A 21,156-nucleotide genomic window follows, 5' to 3' on the forward strand; every position below is an offset into this window, starting at 1 on the left:
TGATGAACACTCATATGAATTGAGTCGTGTAACAATTAAAGTACTAACTTACCCAACCAAATTAAGATCTGCATTTTTTTTTCCAAAGCCTCTTGCCTCAAACTGCATTTCTGGGAAAGTTTCCGCCAACGTGATACCAAAAGCTTCGTGCTGCCACCTTCTGACTGCTGTTTTTGTACTGTTGATCAAGTTGTTTTCACTGAAAAGTTGTTTGACAACTGATTTGTAATGCAACAATGCCACAACAAAGACAATCGAAATTCCAAAACTGATGGTGCCTACTTACTTCAAGAATGTAATCATTTCGTCTCTTAATTGGTCTTTCATGTGCTGCCTTGTTTCGACAGGCAAATCATGCCCATTCATAAATGGGTTCAAATAAGGTAAATATTGCGGTATGCATTCCTTGTTCCATTGCTTATCAGTCAGTGTTTGCCCTCTAGCTTATAGAAAAATAACCAAACATCATTTATGCTTTTATTCGCACACAAAGCACTACAAGGCCTGAAACTGATTTATTTATTTATTTAGAAAATACTGCAGGCGAAGAAATGGTCGAAGCAGAAGTGGGGTAGTTACAGAAAAAATGTACAGGCGTGGCAAAATAAGAGCCAGGTCTATAACATAGTAAGGTAAAAGATCAGAATCAAAGTTCACAATAATTTTCAATAGATTTTAGTATGCTCCCGGAATTAGAAGTATGGTGCGGCAGGTTGTTCCAATATATTACCGTACGAGGAAAAAAAAATATTTAAAATTGTTAGTACGGGCCAAGAGAGAGGTGAAGTTGTGTTAATGGTATAGTCTTGTGGGACGCGAAGATAACGGAGCAAGTATGTCTGTTAGGTCTAGAATACAATTTTTGCAAATAGGTGGAAAGAATTTTAGTCATTTAAATAACAAATTATAGTTTCATTAGAAAGAGCAAAAAAAGGACTAAAGCATGTTCTTGCTTTCACATTACATCAGTAAGGTCTGGGCATATCCTAACAAATCACAGCACCTGTGGGCATGTTGGAGCAGCAGGGATGCAGCCGGCCATAAACCCGTCCCTTTTCTTGGTGCAGTTCGCTGCACTTGCGTCGGGATGGACCAGCTGCCCGACGGTAATCAGCCGACTTGCTGTGACGCTTTCAATTTTGCACTGCGCAACTGCGTCACCGGACCAGCTTCACGGAACCGGAATGACGTCATCCATATCTGATGCATTGTCAGACACCCAATGCCCTGCTTCGGCGTCTAAGGCTCGATGCGCAATACCGGAGATGTTCATCTACGCATGAGTTCTGCTTCTTCATATTGATGCTTCACTATCGTCAGTGCCATCAGACCTACGCGACTATTTAAAACGTCAGCTGCTAGCTGAACCTTCCAGGGGGCATGTTCGAGCAGCAGGGATGCAGCCGGCCATAAACCCGTTCCTATTTTTGGTACAGATTGGTGAAGCTCCTTCTTGTTATTGTAAATAATTGAACAATGGGTTTCTGGTGCTCCTACCATGCCCCAGTGTTTTTTACACCATTACTTCTTATTGTTTCAATGTTATCAAGCTGCTAATATTGTGTGGGAACACAGAAGAAAACCCTGGACCTGATGACCTGAATTTACCACCGGAGTTCGGCGTTGTTGTTAAAACTATTGCTGTACATGTTGACTCGCGTCATGAACTAAGGGTAATGATTGACGACGTCAAAAAAAGTCAAATCGCCCTGGAACAAACTGTGTGTGGCATTAACGCTAGACTTGCCATCGTAGAGGACCGCGTAAATAATTTAGATGAGTGCCAAACTAATGGCCTGCAACAAGTAGTTGTGGACACAGTACGCGAAGAAGGTGCCGAACTTCGGAGCAGGCTAGATGATTTTGAAGACCGCGCACATAGGAAGAACCTAATTTTTTACGGTCTTGCTGACTCGTCAAGTCAATACTGGGCTCAATCGGAAGAAAAAGTTAAAGCTCTTGTATTCAGTAACTTAGGTATGCAGTTATCATCTGACAGTATATCTCGAGCCCATAGATTAGGAGCATATGTAGCTGCTAAATGTCGACCAATAATTGTAAAATTTACAGGCTTCAAAACAAAAGATGCTATAATTTCTTATCAGGGCAAACTTAAAGGATCAGGTGTAAGCATATTTGCAGACTTCTGCAAGGCAACCCATAATTGCCGAAAGAAACTTACCGAGTATGGCAAGGCAAGCGGACAGCCCATTTCCTTGCGACACAATAGGATGTTCATCAACAAAAAATGCTTCATGTACTCCTCGCAAACCAATAGTGTACGAAATTCCCCAGATTGCAGATCGTTCTGCGCTTTCCTCAATCGCTTCTACGTCATGGCAGGATAACCCGCCAAAGAGATAGCACAAGTCTTTTAAGAGGGGCGTGCCTACCGTGGGCAACATATCTTTTGTCTTTACTAACATTAGAAGTGTCATTCACAAACGAGATGATTTGTCTTCTATCAGTGATGATTGTGCTGCAGATGTGGTTGTACTGGCAGAAACTTGGCTTTCAAGTAAAATTGCTGACAATGAAATTTTACGCTGTCACAATGATTATAAATTCTTTAGATCTGATCGAAGCGGAAAACGCGGTGGTGTGCTTACTGCAGTATCAACGCGTCATTTCTGTCAAGATATTCCAGCCATATCTCCACTAGAAATTGTGTGCACATGCGTTCGTTTCAGACGTCACGAAGTAATTATTTGTGCCTGTTACCATGCGCCTCAATCTTGTTTCACGTTCTGTGATTCTTTATATGACGCTTTGAATAACATTCTTGTACGATACCCAAATTCTCCCCTTCTAATTTTAGGTGATTCTAATTACCCAGTTATTTTGTGGTATTGCAGCCATGACTTTATTTGTACGTATACTAATGAAAGCTCTGATTTTGTTAATCTGTCATGATTTCAATTTACCCAATTAGTAAAAAAACACAGGCGAGTTACTACTAACTCATCAAACGTGCTAGATTTAGTCCTTACTTCAATCCCAGATGTGATTTCAGCATTGACATATTTGCCTGGGCTAAGCGACCATTGTATCCTTCACTTTCTTTGCAACTTTCCTTTCGAGCGAGCGCCACAGCACAGCAAAATCACAATTGATTATGCTAGAGCGAATAACGCTGCTATTGACGTCGAAATGTAATCTTTTTGCGAGTTGTTCCTGCGCTTAATTCTACACGTATAATACTGTAGAAGAGAACTGGGCAATATATTGTTACGTAGGAAGATGCAGACGAAAAGCTATATACAAGAATATTTACAGGGAAATATGCCGCACTTGGCCGAGAGGCAACAGCCTGCGCTAGCCTCTAATCGTCGTCGTCGTCTTCACACTGCTGGCCTCTCCGTGATCGCAAATACTGTTTCGTAGCACTACCCCGGCGGCAAAAGCGTCGTCCCGGAGCCACTAAAGGCAGGACTCGGAAGCAGTGTAGTAGTCCTTGAGCCTACTGACGTGCACGACATCACTAGATGCCAGAGTAGAGGACGAGGTTGAACGTACAGGAGCAATTTCGTACGTCACAGGCGTCACCTGGCGCAACACGTGGTAGGGCCCTGTGTATCGCGAAAGGAGCTTCTCTGAAAGTCCGACCTGACGAGAGGGCGACCACAGGAGCACGAGCGCACCAGGCGAAAACTGTACGTCACGGTGGCGGGCGTTGTACTGACACTGCTGAGTGGTTTGCGAGGCCGTCAGTCGAGTACGGGCAAGCTGGCATGCATGGTCGGCGAGGGCGATGGCGTCGCGCGCATACTCGCTTGTGTAGATCGCAGCAGGAGGAAGTGCCGTGTCTAGGGGCAAGGTCGGTTCGCGACCGTAAAGTAGACAAAATGGAGAAAATCCGGCGGTGTCGTGCCGGGAAGAATTGTACGCAAATGTGACGTAAGGAAGGGCAATGTCCCTGTCGTGGTGGTCCTTGGAAACGTACTTGGACAGCACATCGGTAAGAGTACGGTTTAACCACTCTGTCAGGCCATTGGTTTGAGGATGGTATGAGGTAGTCAGCTGGTGTTGAATTGTACAGGAACGCACAATGTCGGCGATAACTTTCGAGAGGAAGTTACGACCACGCCATGAAGCAAGATAATGTCACGCAATAGGAAGTCCGCAACGTCAGTGGCGCAACTGGTAGGGAGAGCCCGCGTGATAGCGTATCGGGTGGCGTAATCAATTGCGACGGCTACCAATTTGTTCCCGGAGGATGACGTGGGAAAGGGACCGAGGAGGTGTAATCCAACACGAAAGAACGGTTCCACAGGGACGGTGATCGGCTGGAGATGACCGGCAGGTAGCACCTGACGTGTTTTTCGACGCTGGCAGGAATCACAGGCAGCAACATAGTGTCGGACGGAGCAAGCGATACCAGGCCGATCGAAGCGGCGGCGGACGCGGTCGTACATGCGGGTTACCCCAAGATGTCCAGTAGTGGGTGCGTTATGCATCTCAAAGAGCACAGTCTGTCGTAGATGTTTTGGCATGACAAGAAGAAGATCAGAGCCGTCAGGGAGGAAGGTCGTTCGGTACAGAATGCCGCCCTGGAGGACATATCGGCGTACGGATGCGTCGGTAGCTGTAGAGCGCAGACGCTCGATGAGTGCTCGCAGCAAGAGGTCTCGGTACTGCTCATCGGCGATGTTAGGCAGACACAGAGAAAATGCCGTTGGCGGTAATACTCTCGGCGTCGTCAGGCTCGTCGACCGGGTAGCGAGACAGGCAGTCGGCGTCCTTGTGTAGTCGGCCAGATTTGTAGATGACAAAATACGAATATTTTTGGAGGCGTGAGGCCCAGCGACCAAGTCTTCTTGTAGGATCTTTCAGTGAGCATAACCGGCAAAGGGCGTGATGGTCTGTGACAACGGAAAAGGGTCTGCCATATAAGTATGAGCGGAATTTCGCAACCGCCAAACTAGGGCCACACAATCACGCTCAGTGATGGAATAGTTGCGCTCCGCGGGTGAGAGGTGCCTGCTGGCGTGAGCGATAACACGGTCGTGGCCGCGCTGGCGTTGTGCCAGTACTGCGCCAATTCCGTGACCGCTGGCATCAGTACGGACTTCGGTAGGCGCAGAAGGATCGAAATGGGCCAGAACGGGAAGCGTTGTGAGAAGATCGATTAGATGCGAGAATGCAGAGGCCTCGTTATCGCCCCACTGGAAAGGGGCGTCTTTTTTTAAAAGCTCGGTTAGTGGTCGTGCTATGGCGGCGAAATTTTTCACGAAACGGCGGAAGTACGAACAAATGCCGATGAAGCTGCGCACATCCTTGCCACACTACGGAACAGGGAAGTGCATAACAGCATGGATCTTGCCTGCGTCCGGCTGCACTCTATTCGCGTCAACGAGATGTCCAAGGACGGTAATCTGGCGACGGCCGAATTGGTCCTTTCATGCGTTGAGTTGCAGACCGGCTCGACGAAAAACGTCCTGTACTGCTGAGGGGCGCTCGAGGTGGGTAGCGAACGTTGGGGAGAATACTATAACCTCGTCCAAGTAGCACAGGCATGTGGACCATTTGAAACCGTGAAGAAGGGAGTTCATCATGCGTTCAAAAGTGGCAGGAGAGTTACATAGACCGAACGACATCACTTTGAATTGATAAAGACCCTCGGGTGTTACAAAAGCAGTCTTCTCATTGTCGAGATCGCCCACGGCAATCTGCCAGTAGTCGGAGCGAAGGTCAATAGAGGAGAAATAGCGTGCACCGTGGAGGCAGTCAAGGGCGCCATCAATCCGAGGTAGGGGATACACGTCCTTTTTGGTTACCCTGTTAAGGGGCCGATAATCCACGCAAAAGCGCCATGAGCCATCCTTCTTTTTTTACCAGTACAAAAGGTGGCGCCCATGGACTACATGACGGTTCAATAATGTTCTTGGCAAGCATTCTGCGAACTTCGGCGTGAATAACTTGACGCTCAGCCGGTGACACTCGATACGGGCGGCGATGAATAGGAGGGGCAGCGCCGGTATTAATACGATGTTTAACAGCTGTAGTTTGGGCCAAAGGACGATCGTTAAAGTAAAAAATATCGTGGTTGGAAAACAGAACGCGGTAGAGCTCACGATCATGCTCGGACGGTATGTCGGGCGCAATCATTTTCTGTAAGTCGGCGATGGTACAAGTTGCCGATTGCGATAGTAGAGGAGGACCGGCTGAATTGTCGTCTACTGCAATAGATGCTATTGAGTGATCCTCGAATGAGCAAAGCTGGGCCAGAGACATCCCGCGTGGCAGTACTTGTGTCGTCAAGCCAAAATTGACTACTGGCAGGCAGACGCAATTCGCCGTAATAGATAAAACTGTATTAGGTACTGTGATCCCGTGTGTAAGGAGGACGTCTTGTATAGGAGCCGCCATGTAGTGGCCGTCGGGGACGGGTGGGGATGACACTAAGTCAACGTAAGTCAGTGCCGAAGGTGGCAAGCGAACGAAGTCGACGGAACTGAGGCGACTGGGGTGTGGTTCAGCAGGATCCAGAACAGGCAGGTCAAGGCGGAGAGTACTGGCGGAACAATCGATGGGAGCAGAATGTGCGGAGAGGAAGTTTAAGCCGAGGATGATGTCGTGGGGACACTGGGCGATGACTGTGAATAGCACGATAGTGGAGCGATCGGCGAAGGAGACGCGGGCGGCGCAAATACCAATTACGAGGGCTGTTTCGCCATCGGCGACACGGACAACAGGCGTTGTGGTTATTTTCTTCAGCCGGTTACGAAGGTCAACACTCATCACCGACAAATGCGCCCCAGTGTCGATAAGAGCAGACACAACAACACCGTCGACTCGCACGTCAAGAAGGTTCAGATGAGTGGGCAACGTCAGTAGAGGATTTGGCGGCGTAGGGAGCAATGCAGCGTCACCTCGAGGCGCTGCATCGTCTAGTTTTTCGGCTGGGAGTGGCGTCCGAAAGGAGTCGGCGAATAGGAGTTACGGGGCTGGGGGGAGCAAGATTGTCGTCGTTGGGGCGAAGGCGAACGAAAATAGGGGCGGTTCGGCGCAGGAGAATCCGTGGCGGCATTATCGGAGCGTGCGGCATAGGGACGAGAAGGGCCACCTGGGGGGCGAGGGTAGGCAGTGTAAGTACACCGGGTCGGGGAACTCCAGCGACTGCGACAGTGCCGAGAAATGTGCCCGATTCGATGGCACTGAAAACAAATGGGCTTGTCTTCAGCACTGCGCCATTCAGATGTTTTGCGGTAACGTGGTGGGTAAGAAGATGTGGGACGGGGCGGAATCGAAGAAGCCTGGTGGGTATCAGGGCGATGGGCCGAGCAGATGGTGTGAAGACCCATGTTCTCGAACTCCTGGCGGACAACTGCCTGGATCAGGGAAACCGTGACTGCAGGTGCGTTGGTGGGGCTGGAGTCGAAGGCAGCCGGATAGGCGGCCTCGATCTCACGCCAGACAATCCTTGTAACATCGCCAGTGGTGTTGGGACGAGGAGCGTCGGCACAGGAAGAGGTCGCTGGAGTGTTGGGCAGACGGCAAACTGCTTGTCAATATTTCGGCTTTTAGCGAGTTCCAGGCGGCGGCACTCCTTTAGAACTGCATCCAACGTCGCCACGTTGTTGAAAACGAGCAAGTTGAAGGCGTCATCGGCAATGCCTTTGAGGATGTGGGAAACCTTGTCTGACTCAGTCACGTGTGCGTCAACTACTCTGCACAGAGCCAAGACGTCCTGAATGTACGTGACGTAGGGCTCCGTTGACGCCGGCACGCGGCCGGATAACGCCTTCTGCGCGGCAAGTTGGTGACCGTAGGGGTTGCCGAACAAGTCTCGGAGCTTTTGCTTAAGCGAATCCCAACAGGTGAGCTCATCTTCGTGCGTCGGAAACCAAACTCGAGGTGTGCCACCGAGGTAACAGACTACGTTGGCGAGCATGAGGTAACAGACTACGTTGGCGAGCATGATAGTAGGGTCCCACCGGTTATTGTGGCTAACGTGTTCGTACAGGCTGATCCAGTCCTCGACGTGTTCCCCATCTTTGCCCGAGAATGCGCCAGGATCACGGGGAGCGGGAAGAGTGATGTAGGTCGTCGAAGTGGCAGCAGGTGTCGGAGCCGGCGGAGTCGAGTTGTCGTCGCCGGGAGCCATGAAGGAAGGCTCGATGTACCGTCCGCTGTGAAGCTCCGTGACAAGGTACAGGGAACGTCCACCTCCGCCAGATATGTTACGTAGGAAGACGCAGAAGAAAAGCTATGTACAAGTATATCTATAGGGAGATACGCCGCACTTGTCCAAGAGGCAACAGCCCGCGCTAGCCTCTAATCGTCGTCGTCGTCTTCACACTGCTCGCCCCTTCGTGATCGCAAATACTGTTCCGTAGCAATATAAACAGGAATGCTTTCCCTTATTGAGAAATATGTGCCTTTGCGTAAAATTCATTCCAAATTTCTCTCTCCTTGGTTCACTCCACTGCTCAGCCTTCTACGAAACAAGAAAAAAATATATACAGAAAAGCAGTATCAAGTGATAAGGCTGGGTGCTGGGCACCTTATCAAGATTGCATCTCTGATTACAAGCGTGAACTCGAAGCGGCCAAGCGCCATTTCTTTTCAAGCACTCTTCCTTCGCTACTTGGAAATAAACCGCATAAAATTTTTGGAAGTGATTAGCGGTAAACCGAAACAAGATATCCAACTATCTGATGAAACGGGGAACGTCATACCATCTGATATGTGCTATGTTGCTCTGCATAACGTATTGAAATGTTCGTTTTCTGATGATCAGTCTTTTTCATCACCAGTATTTAATAGCCCCTTGTTTCCCACGATGGATCCCATAATCATTGACTGGGTTGGAATAACAATACTCATCTAAATCTAAAGGTATGTGCACCCGGCCCTGATGAAATAACTGCTCAGTTTTTGAAATGCGCTGTAACCCACTCGTCTATCATTTCATCTAAACTTTCAGGCAGTCTTTAGAATGCGGTGTGCTGCCAAACGACTGGAAGGCGGGGAACGTGGTGCCTATTCCAAAACAAGGTAGCGCTTCATGTGCTATCAACTACACACCCATCTCGTTAACCAGCATTCCCGGGAAACTTCTGGAACACATCATTTTCTCTAATCGCGTGCTTTTCCTTGAAGCTAACAACTTGTTTAGTAAATATCAGCGTGGTTTCCGAAAAAAAATTTCATGTGAAACAGAACTATTCATGTTTACTAATGACCTGTTCTCATCTCTAGACCGAGGTTCTTCCATTGATTGTATCTTTTTAGACTTTGAGAAAGCTTTTGACAGAGTATGCCACCGTCTCCTCCTTCTGAAATTAAGCAGACTGAACATTGACCCTTATTTACTTAAGTGGATTGAATGCTTTCTCGACAAACGAACTCAGTTCGTATACGCTCACAATGCCGTTTCACCAGCCTGTTTCGTCACTTCCGGTGTGCCACAAGGCTCGTCCTTGGGCCTCTCTTATTTCTTATTTCCATTAACGATCTGCCGGAGAAATTGACGTCTAACATCCGTCTTTATGCTGATGGACGGTGTTATTTATCGTGAAATAACTAACCCAGAGGATTCCTTTTTACTTCAATCTGATCTTAACAGCATTTCTTCGTGGTGTAACCAATGGTTAATGAAATTAAATGTCAACACATGTAAAATTTTCTCGCGATAGTTTTGTTTCTACATCCTCATACAAAATTAACAACTGTACTCTGTCCTCTGTCACTTCCTATAAATATTTAGGTGTTCACATTACTAACAATCTAACATTACTAATTTACTTACTAACATACTTACTAACATTACTACAACTATTTATAATGATTCACCACATCTCTCTGTAACGCCATCAGGCATTGAGAGTATCCTAAATAAAATAAAAAAAATAAACAATGACAGAGAAGGTTTGCTAGTGATTACATTGTATATAACTTTCTCAATGTGGCAGGTGGGTGTAGTAGCGAGAAAAACAGCGGAGAGAATTGATAACTGTATACAAAAACAGCGGCCATGGGAGAAGAAATTTCTCCTTTGTGAGAACTGTCTCATGCCCAGTCTCCCTTAAAACAAAGCAGGATCATACAGATCATACTTAATGTCAGGATCAGACTGCCGCAGCATTAGCACGTTGCACAGAAAGAAATCTCGGCTTGAGACACGAATAATTGTGATGATCTTAAGAAATCCAATGCCCCAGAAGAGGTCCGAGTCATCATCACGCTTTGCAGTGCCACCTGAACGTTTTCGCACATGACAGACTCCAACGAGCTGCCCACAGATCCAACGAGAGAAGCCGGGAGGCCCACTCGAACAAAGGCGGGCGTCAGCAAAAACAGCTCATCAGTAATGGTTCCACCATCTCGATTTAGGAAACCACTCCTTGCCTCACCATTCCTATGCCACATAACATGCGACAGGTTGAGTTGGTGAAACTAGCTCACTGAGAATTTTGAAGTTAAAGATTCGAATGATTTTGGCAGGGCATTTTTGCCTTCGAACCTCATAGTCAAGTGATGGTAACCAGGACCATGCTGTCTTATCTGTTTCGCTAAGTGGAGCAGCATGTGAAACTTTGATGTGAAACCAACATCACCATAGCAGGCACGGTACAGCTTCTGATGTTTAACAACCTCTGAGTCAAGTTCACCGACTGCTGCAGCACTCACTACTGTCGATATTACTAGCTGGGCAATTTTACACATTATGATGTAGCACCCAAATGTTGAACCCATGTTATTGGTGGCGACAATCTTCTCCATCAATAAAGGTAGATGCAGCATGAGGATTGCCGTTGCACTCGCTGATGACACTAACGTGACGGAAGCATCAAACAGCCTTGGGTATTCACTGGAGCTGATTGCCTTGTCAAACTTAAATTTAGCTGTTGCATCATTGAGTTGTCTCCAAGTAAAACTGCGTCGCTTTTATATCTGGTAATGCAAAAAACATGCTTATTTTCTTTGGAATAACGCCTTCGAGGAGTTCGAGTTCGAGTTGCAGTTGCCGGGAAGCGTTAAAAGCAGTCAGGGACCTTGGAATACTATCTCGTTCCACTGTTGAAGGTGAAGTTTAAGCGTCCTCCAAATTTTATGCACCAAGCATGGGAAACTTGAGAGAGAATGATGGAAGTGGGCCGTCCACCCGAAATGCAGACTCAGCCCTCCTAAAGAAAAAGCCTGGCTACGTGCCTGACTGAGCTGTAACACAGATGTTGCCCTTATACGGGCAAGATCACATGAGGTTGATCACAACGTCATTTGATTTCATAATTTGAGAGGCATTTGCAAAATTCTTTGACTGAAATCACAACATAGTCAGTATACATTTTTTAATTGTTCATGCTTACACCGTCACAATCAAAAGCTGTTTTGCTGTTTTCAGGTAATATGCAGAAAAGGGTCCTGAAACTCAAATATCTAGTAGTGGATAAAATGGAAGACCAATGCAGCGATGTGAAAGCTCTTTTACAAACTGCTTACACAAGGGGAACACAGAGAGGTCACGGCGTTTATCCATCACAGGCAGAATCCGTTCTCTGCTACTCACAAGTTGTTGTGGTCCCCACTGAATTTTGTTAACACCGTAACTTTCTCAAATTCTTCCTGCTTGTATGTAGTACAAATGACGAGGACAGAATTCCTTATTTTAATGCAGTCAATGAGCTCATTATCGACGGAGAAGCCCTTCTTTGATTCTTTTGAGCAACTTGTGCTATCATCATCATCGTTAGCCTGGATATGCCCACTGTAGGGCAAATGCCTCTCCCAGACTTGTCCAACTACCCGGTCATGTGCTAATTGTGGCCATGTTGTCCCTGCAAATTTCTTAATCTCATCCGTCCACCTAACTTCTTGCCGCTCCCTGTACGCTTCCATTCTCTTTAAATCCAGTCCGTAACCCTTAATGACCATCGGTTATCTTCCCTCCTCGTAACATGTCCTGCCCATGCCCCCCCCCCCCCATTTCTCTTTCTTGATTTCAACTAAGATGTCATTACCTAACGTTTGTTCCCTCACCTAATCTGGTCTCTTCTTTTCCCTTAAAGTTACACCCATCATTCTTCTTTCCATAGCTCGTTGCGTTGTCTTCAATTTAAGTAGAACCCTTTTCGTAAGCCTCCAGGTTTCTTCCCCTTAGGTGCGTACTGGTAAGACACAGCTGTTATACACTTTTATCTTGTGCGATAATGGCAACCTGCTGTTCATGATCTGAGAATGCCTACCAAACGCACCCCAGCCCATTCTGATTCTTCGGATTATTTCATTCTCAAGATCCGGATCCGCGGTGACTACCTGCCCTAAGTAGATGTATTCCCTTACCACTTCCAGTGCCTGACCACTTATCGAAAACTGCTGCCCAATTCCGAGACTGTTAAACATTACTTCAGTTTTCTGCAGATTAATTTTTAGACCCACCCTTCTGCTTTGCCTGTCCAAGTCAGTGAGCACGCATTGCAATTGGTCCCCTGAGTTACTAAGCAAGGCAATATCATTAGCGAATCGCAAGTTATTAGGGTATTCTCCGTTAACTCTTATCCCCAATTGTTCCCTGTCCAGGTCTCTGAATACATCCTGTAAACACGCTGTGAAAAGCATTGGAGATATCGTATGTCCCTGTCTGACGCCCTTCTTCATTGGGAGTTTCTTGCTTTCTTTATGGAGGACTACGGTGGCTGAGGAGCCGCTATAGATATCCTTCAGTATCTTTACATACAGCTCGTCTACACCCTGATTCCCTAATGCCTGGATGACTGCTGACGTTTCAACTGAATCGAACGCTTTCTCGTAATCAATGAACGCTATATATAAGGGTTGGTTATATTCCGCACATTTCTCTATCACCTGATTGATAGTGTGAATATGATCTCTTGTTGAGTAGCCTTTACGAAATCCTGCCTAGTCCTATGGTTGACAGAAGTCTAAGGTGTTCCTGATTCAATTTGCGACCACCTTATTAAATACTTTGTAGACAACAGAGAGTAAATTGATCGGTCTATAAATAGACCGATCATCTTAAAGTATCTTATCCATATTAGTAATGATATTGCCGGCTTTGCTTCTGGCTTTGCCGGCTTTGTCTGGGCAGGATGTTTTTTCAAGCTGCACTTGCAGCTTTTCTTCCCTGTCTCCCCCAATCTGTTGGAAATAAAGATATATTCAATTCAAAAAACGCATGCATCTGATTGTTGCCTATTCCTAATTTCTTCTTCACTGCTTTTAGGCTTCCTCCATTCCTGAGAGCATGCTCAATTCTATCCATATTATGCTTCCTTATGTCAGCCACCTAACGCTTGTTGATTAACTTCGAAAGTTCTGCCAGTTCTATTTTAGCTGTAGGGTTAGAGGCTTTCATACATTGGCGTTTCTTAATCAGATGTTTCGTCTCCTGCAATAGCTTACCGGTATCCTGTCTAACGAAGTTACCACTGACTTCTATTGCAGATTCCTGAATGATGCCCATATGATTGTCGTTCATTGCTGCAACACTAAGGTCCTCTTTCTGAGTTAAAGCCGAACCTCTGTTCTGTAGCTTGTTCCGGAATTCGTCTATTTTACCTCTTACCACTAACTTATTGATCGGCTTATGTACGAGTTTCTTCAGTTCCCTCCTCAAGTCTAGGCTAATTCGAGATCTTACCATCCTATGGTCACTGCAGCGCACCTTGCCGAGCACGTCCACATCTTGTATGATGCCAGAGTCAGCGCAGAGTATGATGTCTATTTCATTTCTAGTCTGGCCATTAAGGCTCCTCGACGTCCACTTTCGGTTATCCCGCTTGCGGATGAAGGCATTCATTATCGGCAAATTATTCCGTTCTGGAAACTTTACTAATAACTCTCCCCTGCTATTCCTATAACCTATGCCATATTCCCTCACTGACTTGTCTCCAGCCTGCTTCTTGCCTACCCTGGCATTGAAGTCGCGCATCAGTATAGCGTGTTTTGTTTTGACTTTGCCCATCGCCGATTCCACGTCTTCATAGAAGCTTTCGACTTCCTGGTCCGCATGATTGGATGTAGGGGCGTTGACCTGCACGACCTCCAATTTGTGCCTCTTATTAAGTTTCTCAAGAACACCTGCCACCCTCTCGTTAAGGCTATGGTATACCTGTATATTACCGTCTATATCCTTATGAATCAGGAATCCAACTCCTACTTCTCCTCTCTCTTCTACGCCCCAGTAGCACAGGACGTGCCCGCTTTTTAGCACAGTATATGCTTCTTTTGGCCACCTAGCCTCACTGAGCCCTATTATATCCCATTTACTGCCCGCTCATTACTCCAATAGGAGTGTGAGACTCGTCTCACTAGATAGCGTTCTAGCGTTAAGCGTTGCCAGGTTCAGATTCCCGCGACTTTCTGGACCCAGAGATTCTTAGCACCCTCTGATGCGTCACAGGTCTGACCGCCGCCGTGGTCAGTTGCTTTGCAGTTGCTGGGGACTGAGAGGGCCGGAGTTTGATTGCTGTATTCATATAGGAGGTTGTGGCCAAGTACTGCACCAGGGTGGTCAGTCAGGCTCTGGTGAGGGAATGCGCTAGCGGTTCTAGTGACCGGGATCAGGCTGCACTCCAGGCCCGTTTATCAACACGATTTCTTTTTAATCCGATGGAAAATTGCGCGGCACAGGTATTCGAACCACGGTCCTCTTGCATGCGAGGCGGATGCTCTACCTCTACGCCACCGCTGCAGCTTTGCGCATTCAGGATACCTTAAACTCGAATATTCTTCACTCTGTTTCCAACAAAGGTCTTCATTTTTTCTAGGCTTGAATTATTCCACCCAAAACAACTGATAAATCCAACCAATAACATGGTCATATGCACCTGCAAGTTCCTTCCAGTGGCATAACTTGGTCTACTCTCACACTTCCAAGATTGTCTAGTTGCGAAAATTTCAGCATTTTCAAGGATGCTAGTTGGTTTGGGCATGTATAGATAATTTTTGCAAAAGGCAGTTTACATAGCAATTTTGTTGTCCTGTTCAGTGCTGTCAAAGTTGTGCATACAATATGCAGGATGTCCCAGCTAACTTGGACCAAGATTTTAAAGATACCTAAGAGCGCTAGATAAATCGTACCGACTGCATAGTAGCCGTAGTCTTATGTACTTACGGCAAGTATCTTTTTCATCACGAAGTAATGCTTAATTGCTTTTAATTAGCGAACTTTTTAATGACTGATTGAATCGCATATATATCAGTTATAAAGTTGTTGGGCACCTGAAATAACCTCCGAATCAAGCATTTATTTAGTGCTCAGCTTTGCCTCGTTGGTGAGAAAAACAAAAGCGCGTGAAACATCCAAAATACGAAATAGAGAGGCTCTCGCGCGCCACTACTCAAGAGCTCCCAAGCGAACAGCCACGCATACACGGCCTGACTAGCGGCGGAGCTCGATAAAGAGCTTCACGCTATGTGATGGTCGCGGCATCAAGAGAACATGCCGCTGACGCATTGATAAGCGTTTCGGAGCCTTGTACGATGCGGCGATAAGAGAATGCAGCCGTTTATGTTTCAATGGTTGCTTGTAGGCGCTTGAGTAGCGGCGTGCGAGTGCGCATCTATTTCGTATTTCGCGGGCTTTTGTTTTTTCTTGGAAGAAACAACCAGGACCACTTCAGCACAAAATAAATGCTTGATTCGGAGAGTACTTAAGGTGCCCTACTACATTTTACTTAATGTTCGCGATTGAAGCAATAATTAGGGAAGTTCACTAATTAAAAGCAAATAAATAATTAATACTTCGTGACGAAAAAAATACTGGCTGTAAGTACATACGAAAGCCGCTACGATGCAGTCGGTACGATTTCACTAGAGAGCTTGGGTGCTTTAAAAATCTTGGTCCGAGTTAACTGGGACACCCTGTATATGCAAAACGCACGAATCCTTTCACGTTATTAGAAGAAAGTCTGACGTGCACTCGGATAAAAGACAACGTAGATGGACAAAACAAGTCACCTTGTGCCCACCTTTTTGTGTCTGTGTCCGCATGTGTTTTTGTGTACCTCGGAGAGGAAGACGTGGCCTCTGTTACTGAGTAATTCCCGAGGGGCTACATGGCGAAGGATGATGTGGCGCAGGAGAAACCAGGTGACGTCACGTGCAGAAGCGCTGGACGAAGGGGAAGTTTCCGCATATTGCGTAAGAGGGTCGGTGGCCACGATTACCCAGCGATTGCCGTCTGATGTGGTTGGCAGAGGTCCATAAATGTCGATGCCTACTCGACCAAAAGCACGTGCTTGGCAAGGCAAATGCTGCAATGGGGCGGTTGAACGACGAGGGGGATCTTTGCGGCGCTGGCAAACGAGACAGGAGCGGACATAACGACGGATGAATCGATACATCCCTCGCCAGTAGTAACGAAGGCGTAAGCGCGCGTATGTCTTCAGTGCACCTGCATGCGCGCACTGGGGGTCGTCGTGGAACGTCGCACAAGTATCCGAACGCAGATACCGAGGGATGGCATGCAACCATTTGCGGCCGTCCGGGAGGTAGTTACGATGGTACAAGAGCCCGTCGCGAATGGAGAAGTGATGTGCTTGGTGACGTAATGCGCGATTGGTAGTGTGTGTCGATGGGGTGAACAAGAAACTCAGCACGGACACAATCCATGGGTCTTTCTTCTGCTCTAGAAGAATTTCCGTGGCAGCAAGGGAAGACTCGGACAATGAGGCCTTCAGGGAGCTAACCTCGTCTGCTAGTGACGAACGAGACAAGGCATCCGCATCCGAGTGTTTTCGGCCAGAATGGTACAGCACTCCAATGTCGTACTCCTGCAGTCGAAGGGCCCATCGAGCAAGACGACCGGATGGTTCTTTTAAGGACGGCAGCCAGCAAAGCGAATGATGATCAGTTATCACGTCAAATGGGCCGCCATAGATATACAGACGGAATTAGGTTATGGGCCCAAATTATCGCCAGATATTCTATTCTTTTTCTGTTACAGAATTGTTCGATTCAGGTTTAGTGAGTACACGACGGGTGAAGGCGACGACGTACTCACCGAAGCGAGCCTTTCTCTAAGCGAGAACGGCACCAAGGCCGACGCCATTGGCATCCATGTGTATTTCAGTTGGAGCGCTTGGGTCGAAATGGCGCAGGATTGGTGGTGACGAGAAAAGACGACACCGCTGTGTGAATGCGGCATCGCATTCCGGGGACCAGGTCGAAAGTTTGTGGCGACCACGAAGAAGCTGCGTTAAAGGTGCTAATATGGTTGCGAAATTGCGGGTGAAATGGCGGAAGTATGACGCTTACCCAGTGAAGCTGCGCAGTTCTTTCTAGGTCGATGGTCGCGGAAACTGGGTAACAGCTTGTAGTTTCGCCGGATCAGGGGGTACACTTTCTTTCGACACGACATGGCCGAGGATGACCAGCTGCCGGACAGCGAGCGAAGCGACACTTCAAGTTAAGCAGGAGGACAGCATCGGCGATGCACTTGAGGACGCGTTCAAGTCGAAGTAAGTGGGAAGGAAAGTCCGGTGAAAAGATAACGATGTCGTCCAGATAATACAGACATATCTCCCATTTCAGGCCGCGCAAGATATTGTCCATCATTCTTTCAAATATGACAGGCGCGTTACACAGGCCAAATGGCATCACGGTGAATTCAAATAAATCGTCAGGTGTGAAGGCCGTTTTTGGACGGTCTGACTTAGCCACTGGAACCTGCCAGTACCCGGATACTATGTCTAAATGTGTGAAGAATTCGGCACCTTGGAGGCAGTCTAGCGCGTCGTCAATACGGTATAACCCGCCGTGGTTGCTCAGTGGCTATGGTGTTGGGCTGCTGAGCACGAGGTCGCGGGATCGAATCCCGGCCACGGCGGCCGCATTTCGATGGGGGCGAAATGCGAAAACACCCGTGTGCTTAGATTTAGGCGCACGTTAAAGAACCCCAGGTGGTCAAAAATTTCCGGAGTCCTCCACTACGGCGTGCCTCATAATCAGAAAGTGGTTTTGGCACGTAAAACCCCAATTATTATTATTATTATTATCAATACGGTATAGTGGATGAACGTCCTTGCGGGTGATCTTATTGAGTGACCCGCAAGACAGCGCTCGGGAGAATCCAAGGTGCCCAGCGGTTAGATCGTCATGTAGGGCATGGAGTACTTCTGGACGCAGCGCTGACGGAACAACAAGAAGGTAGCCGGCGTGTACTGGTAAGAAGTTCTCCTTTACAAGCAGGTTGTTTAGTAGCGTGAACGAATACAATCCGCGCCTAAATGCCCTAGGAACTACGTCGGCGTTCACTTCCAAATACTCGACGAGACCTTTTAGCTCCAGGTCTGCTCATTGTTGTTTAGTGAAGTCTTCAGCGCTTATTATTCCAAGAAAGGCGTCGTCGTTGTCTTCCGGCGGGAGATCGATGGTGGCGCGAGATAGGCAGTCGCCGTCAGAGTGTTTTCATCCGGTCTTATAGGTTACCGTGACATCATATTCTTGCAGTCTAAGGCTCCACAGCGCCAGCCGTCCTGAAGAGTCTTTGAAGTTAGCTAGCGAACAAAGCGCGTGGTGGTCGCTGACGACTTTCGATGGCCTGCCATATAGGTATGGACGGAATTTTGCTGTAACCCAAATGATGGCGAGGCATTCCTTTTCAGTCGTAGAATAACTGCCTTCCGCTTTTGACAGAGACCGGCTAGCGTAAGCTATCACCCATTCAAGTCCGTCTTTCCTCTGGACCAGGATGGCACGGAAGCCTAGGCTACTGGCGTCAGTGTGGATTTCGGTATCGGCGTCCTGGTCGAAGTGCACAAGTACCGGCGGCGACTGCATGTGTCGTTTGAGTTCTTGAAATGCGTCCGCCTGCGGCGTTTCCCACTTGAACTCGACATCACATTTAGTTAGATGTGTTAGTGGCACCGCGATGCGTGAAAAGTCCTTGACGAAGCGCCTGTAGTAGGCACGCATGCCAAGGAATCTACGCAATGCCTTCTTGTCGATGGACTGCGGGAAGTTTGCGATGGCAGCTGTCTTCTGCGCGTCGGGGCAGACTCCAGATTCGCTGATGACCTGACCTAGGAACAAGCTCATAGTAAGCGAAGCGGCACATTTCCGGCTTCAAAGTGAGCCCTGATGACTTGATTGCCTCTAATACTGTCGCAAGCCGCCTAAGCTGATCGTCCAAATTTCCGGCGAAGACAATAACGTCATCCAAGTAAGCAAGACACGTCTGCCGCTTCAATCTTGCTAACACCGTGTCCATGACGCGCTGAAACGTTGCAGGCACCCAGCACAGTCCGAATGGAATGACCTTGAACTCGTAGAGGCCGTCTGGTGTGACGAAGGCGGTCTTTTCGCGATCTCTCTCTTCGACTTCTATTTGCCAGTAGCCAGACTTGAGGTCCATCGATGAGAAGTAGTCAGCGTTGCCGAGCCGATCCAATGCGTCGTCTATCCGTGGAAGGAGGTATACGCCCTTCTTCATAATCATGTTAAGTCGACAATATTCGAAGCAGGAACGTAGGGTTACGTCCTTTTTTTAAATTCGAAAGCATGTCCTTAGGCCTAATACAAATGATGTTAAAAATGCACAAACAGATTCGACTCGTGCAAAAAATCTAGGAGTGAACGATGATGTGGTCCATGAATCCGACGTTTAAGGTCGGGTGGGCGGCCAGGCCGAACGCCTGTTGCCCGGAGGTGGTTGAGACGGCATAGATGAAGTCCTGGGCACGCCTATAATAGGCGTGTCACAGTCACATTTTGGATTTCTGTGTTACAAATAGGGCACGATGCGCCGTAAGGACCATGGTACTGTTGTGGCCAGAGAGCAGTCACAGACGGGGTGAGCGCGACCCCGACACGTAGCCTCCTTAACGTAACCTCCTCTGGGCGGGTCACCCCACCAGGGAGGTCTGACCCACACGGAGGTATGAGAGCTCGTGTGGTACGTCGGAGATTTTCCTTTTCCCAGATCAGTCGTCCACAGGCGTCTTCAGGAAAATGTGGAAGTCGGTATGTTATAATCTGTGGGTGGGTTGCCATATCTGCTTCAAGGAGACCCGGCAGGGCTGCTCGAGGCACCCACTGGACGCCTATGAGGATATTCCTAGTGACAGCAAGACGGTGAATGCTATCTGAGAATAGAGTGGACCGAGATACCCTACGTATGTCATGGATGGCTTGAGTAGAGTCTGCGCGAATGATGAGTTGAGAGTATCGAGCATCTTGAGCAGTAGGTAGCAACGCGGCCAAGCCGTCTCTTACGGCAGCAAGCTCGGCAAGGTAGGCCAGTGGTGCAGGATCGGCAACATACGAGCACATCTGGCCTGCCTCTGGTATCAATGGACCCACGAGAGCAGTATGAATCATGGTGCCATTAACACATCAATGTATGCTACAAGAGTCGCATCGTCTTGATTATCATCGGCGCGGCGAAGGCGGGAAACTTGGGCATTCGCCTGACGAGGAACCGGGTTTCATAGGGTCTCGGGTTCCATCGGGTCTCAGACGACCAAGAGGCTTATTGTCAGTTAATTGTACCGTTTTCCACGGAGCTACATCGGGTCTCATAGATGCTGCATTGTCTATTTCGTGTCCCATGTACTAGGCCAGTGAAGCAGCCGAGCAGTAATTTGATGGCTTTAGCGCGCGCACGCATCGACGGTGGTGTACGAATTCGTCGATAGTGTTGAGTTGGGACTCGGCCTGTAGGGTTGGCAGCGAAGTGAGACGTGGTAGTCCCGTTATGGCCCGCATGGCTTCGTTATTATTGACCTTAAGGTGAGCTCATTGTGCCTTTGTGAGGTGACGAAACTGGACTCTGTAGACGAGTCTTGGTTGCAATACAGAACGGACAAGAAGGCGAGCCATGTTGGTGCTCGCTCCGCCAGATTTCTTCGCAATCCGACGTATCAACTGTAGCGTTTCTGCGGCCTGTTTCTTTGCATTCTTGAACCATGCTTCCCCAGACCCGGAGGAAACCATTTCAAGGCCGAGTACAGGGAGAGTTGAAGCCTCGTGTAGTGGTTGCTGATCCATAGTTAACTGAAGAGGCCGGAGTGCCAGTAGACGGCGCCCATACTTGTTCGCTACTGACATGTACGTCGTCTTGTCCTTGGAAATTTCAAGGCCTACCTGAGCACACCAGTTGAGCGTCACGTTTAGGGCCTCTTAGTGCGCTTGTTCTTGGTGGCAGATTTCCGGATCAACTGACCACACAGTGCTGTCATCTGCGTA

At 47.9% G+C, this 21,156-nt stretch overlaps 1 protein-coding gene across 1 annotated transcript in view; it reads right to left on the reverse strand.

Annotated features, from left to right (window-relative positions):
- LOC142578514 (uncharacterized) overlaps nucleotides 1-21,156 on the reverse strand; it is a 44,811-nt gene that overhangs the window by 13,751 nt on the left and 9,904 nt on the right. The window contains exon 2 of the mRNA XM_075687891.1: nucleotides 15,939-16,080. Within this exon, the coding sequence (XP_075544006.1) occupies nucleotides 15,939-16,080 (142 nt within the window). The remainder of the gene's footprint in view (nucleotides 1-15,938; nucleotides 16,081-21,156) is intronic.

This window comes from Dermacentor variabilis, chromosome 4, assembly GCF_050947875.1.
Source record: "Dermacentor variabilis isolate Ectoservices chromosome 4, ASM5094787v1, whole genome shotgun sequence".
NCBI lineage: Eukaryota > Metazoa > Arthropoda > Arachnida > Ixodida > Ixodidae > Dermacentor > Dermacentor variabilis.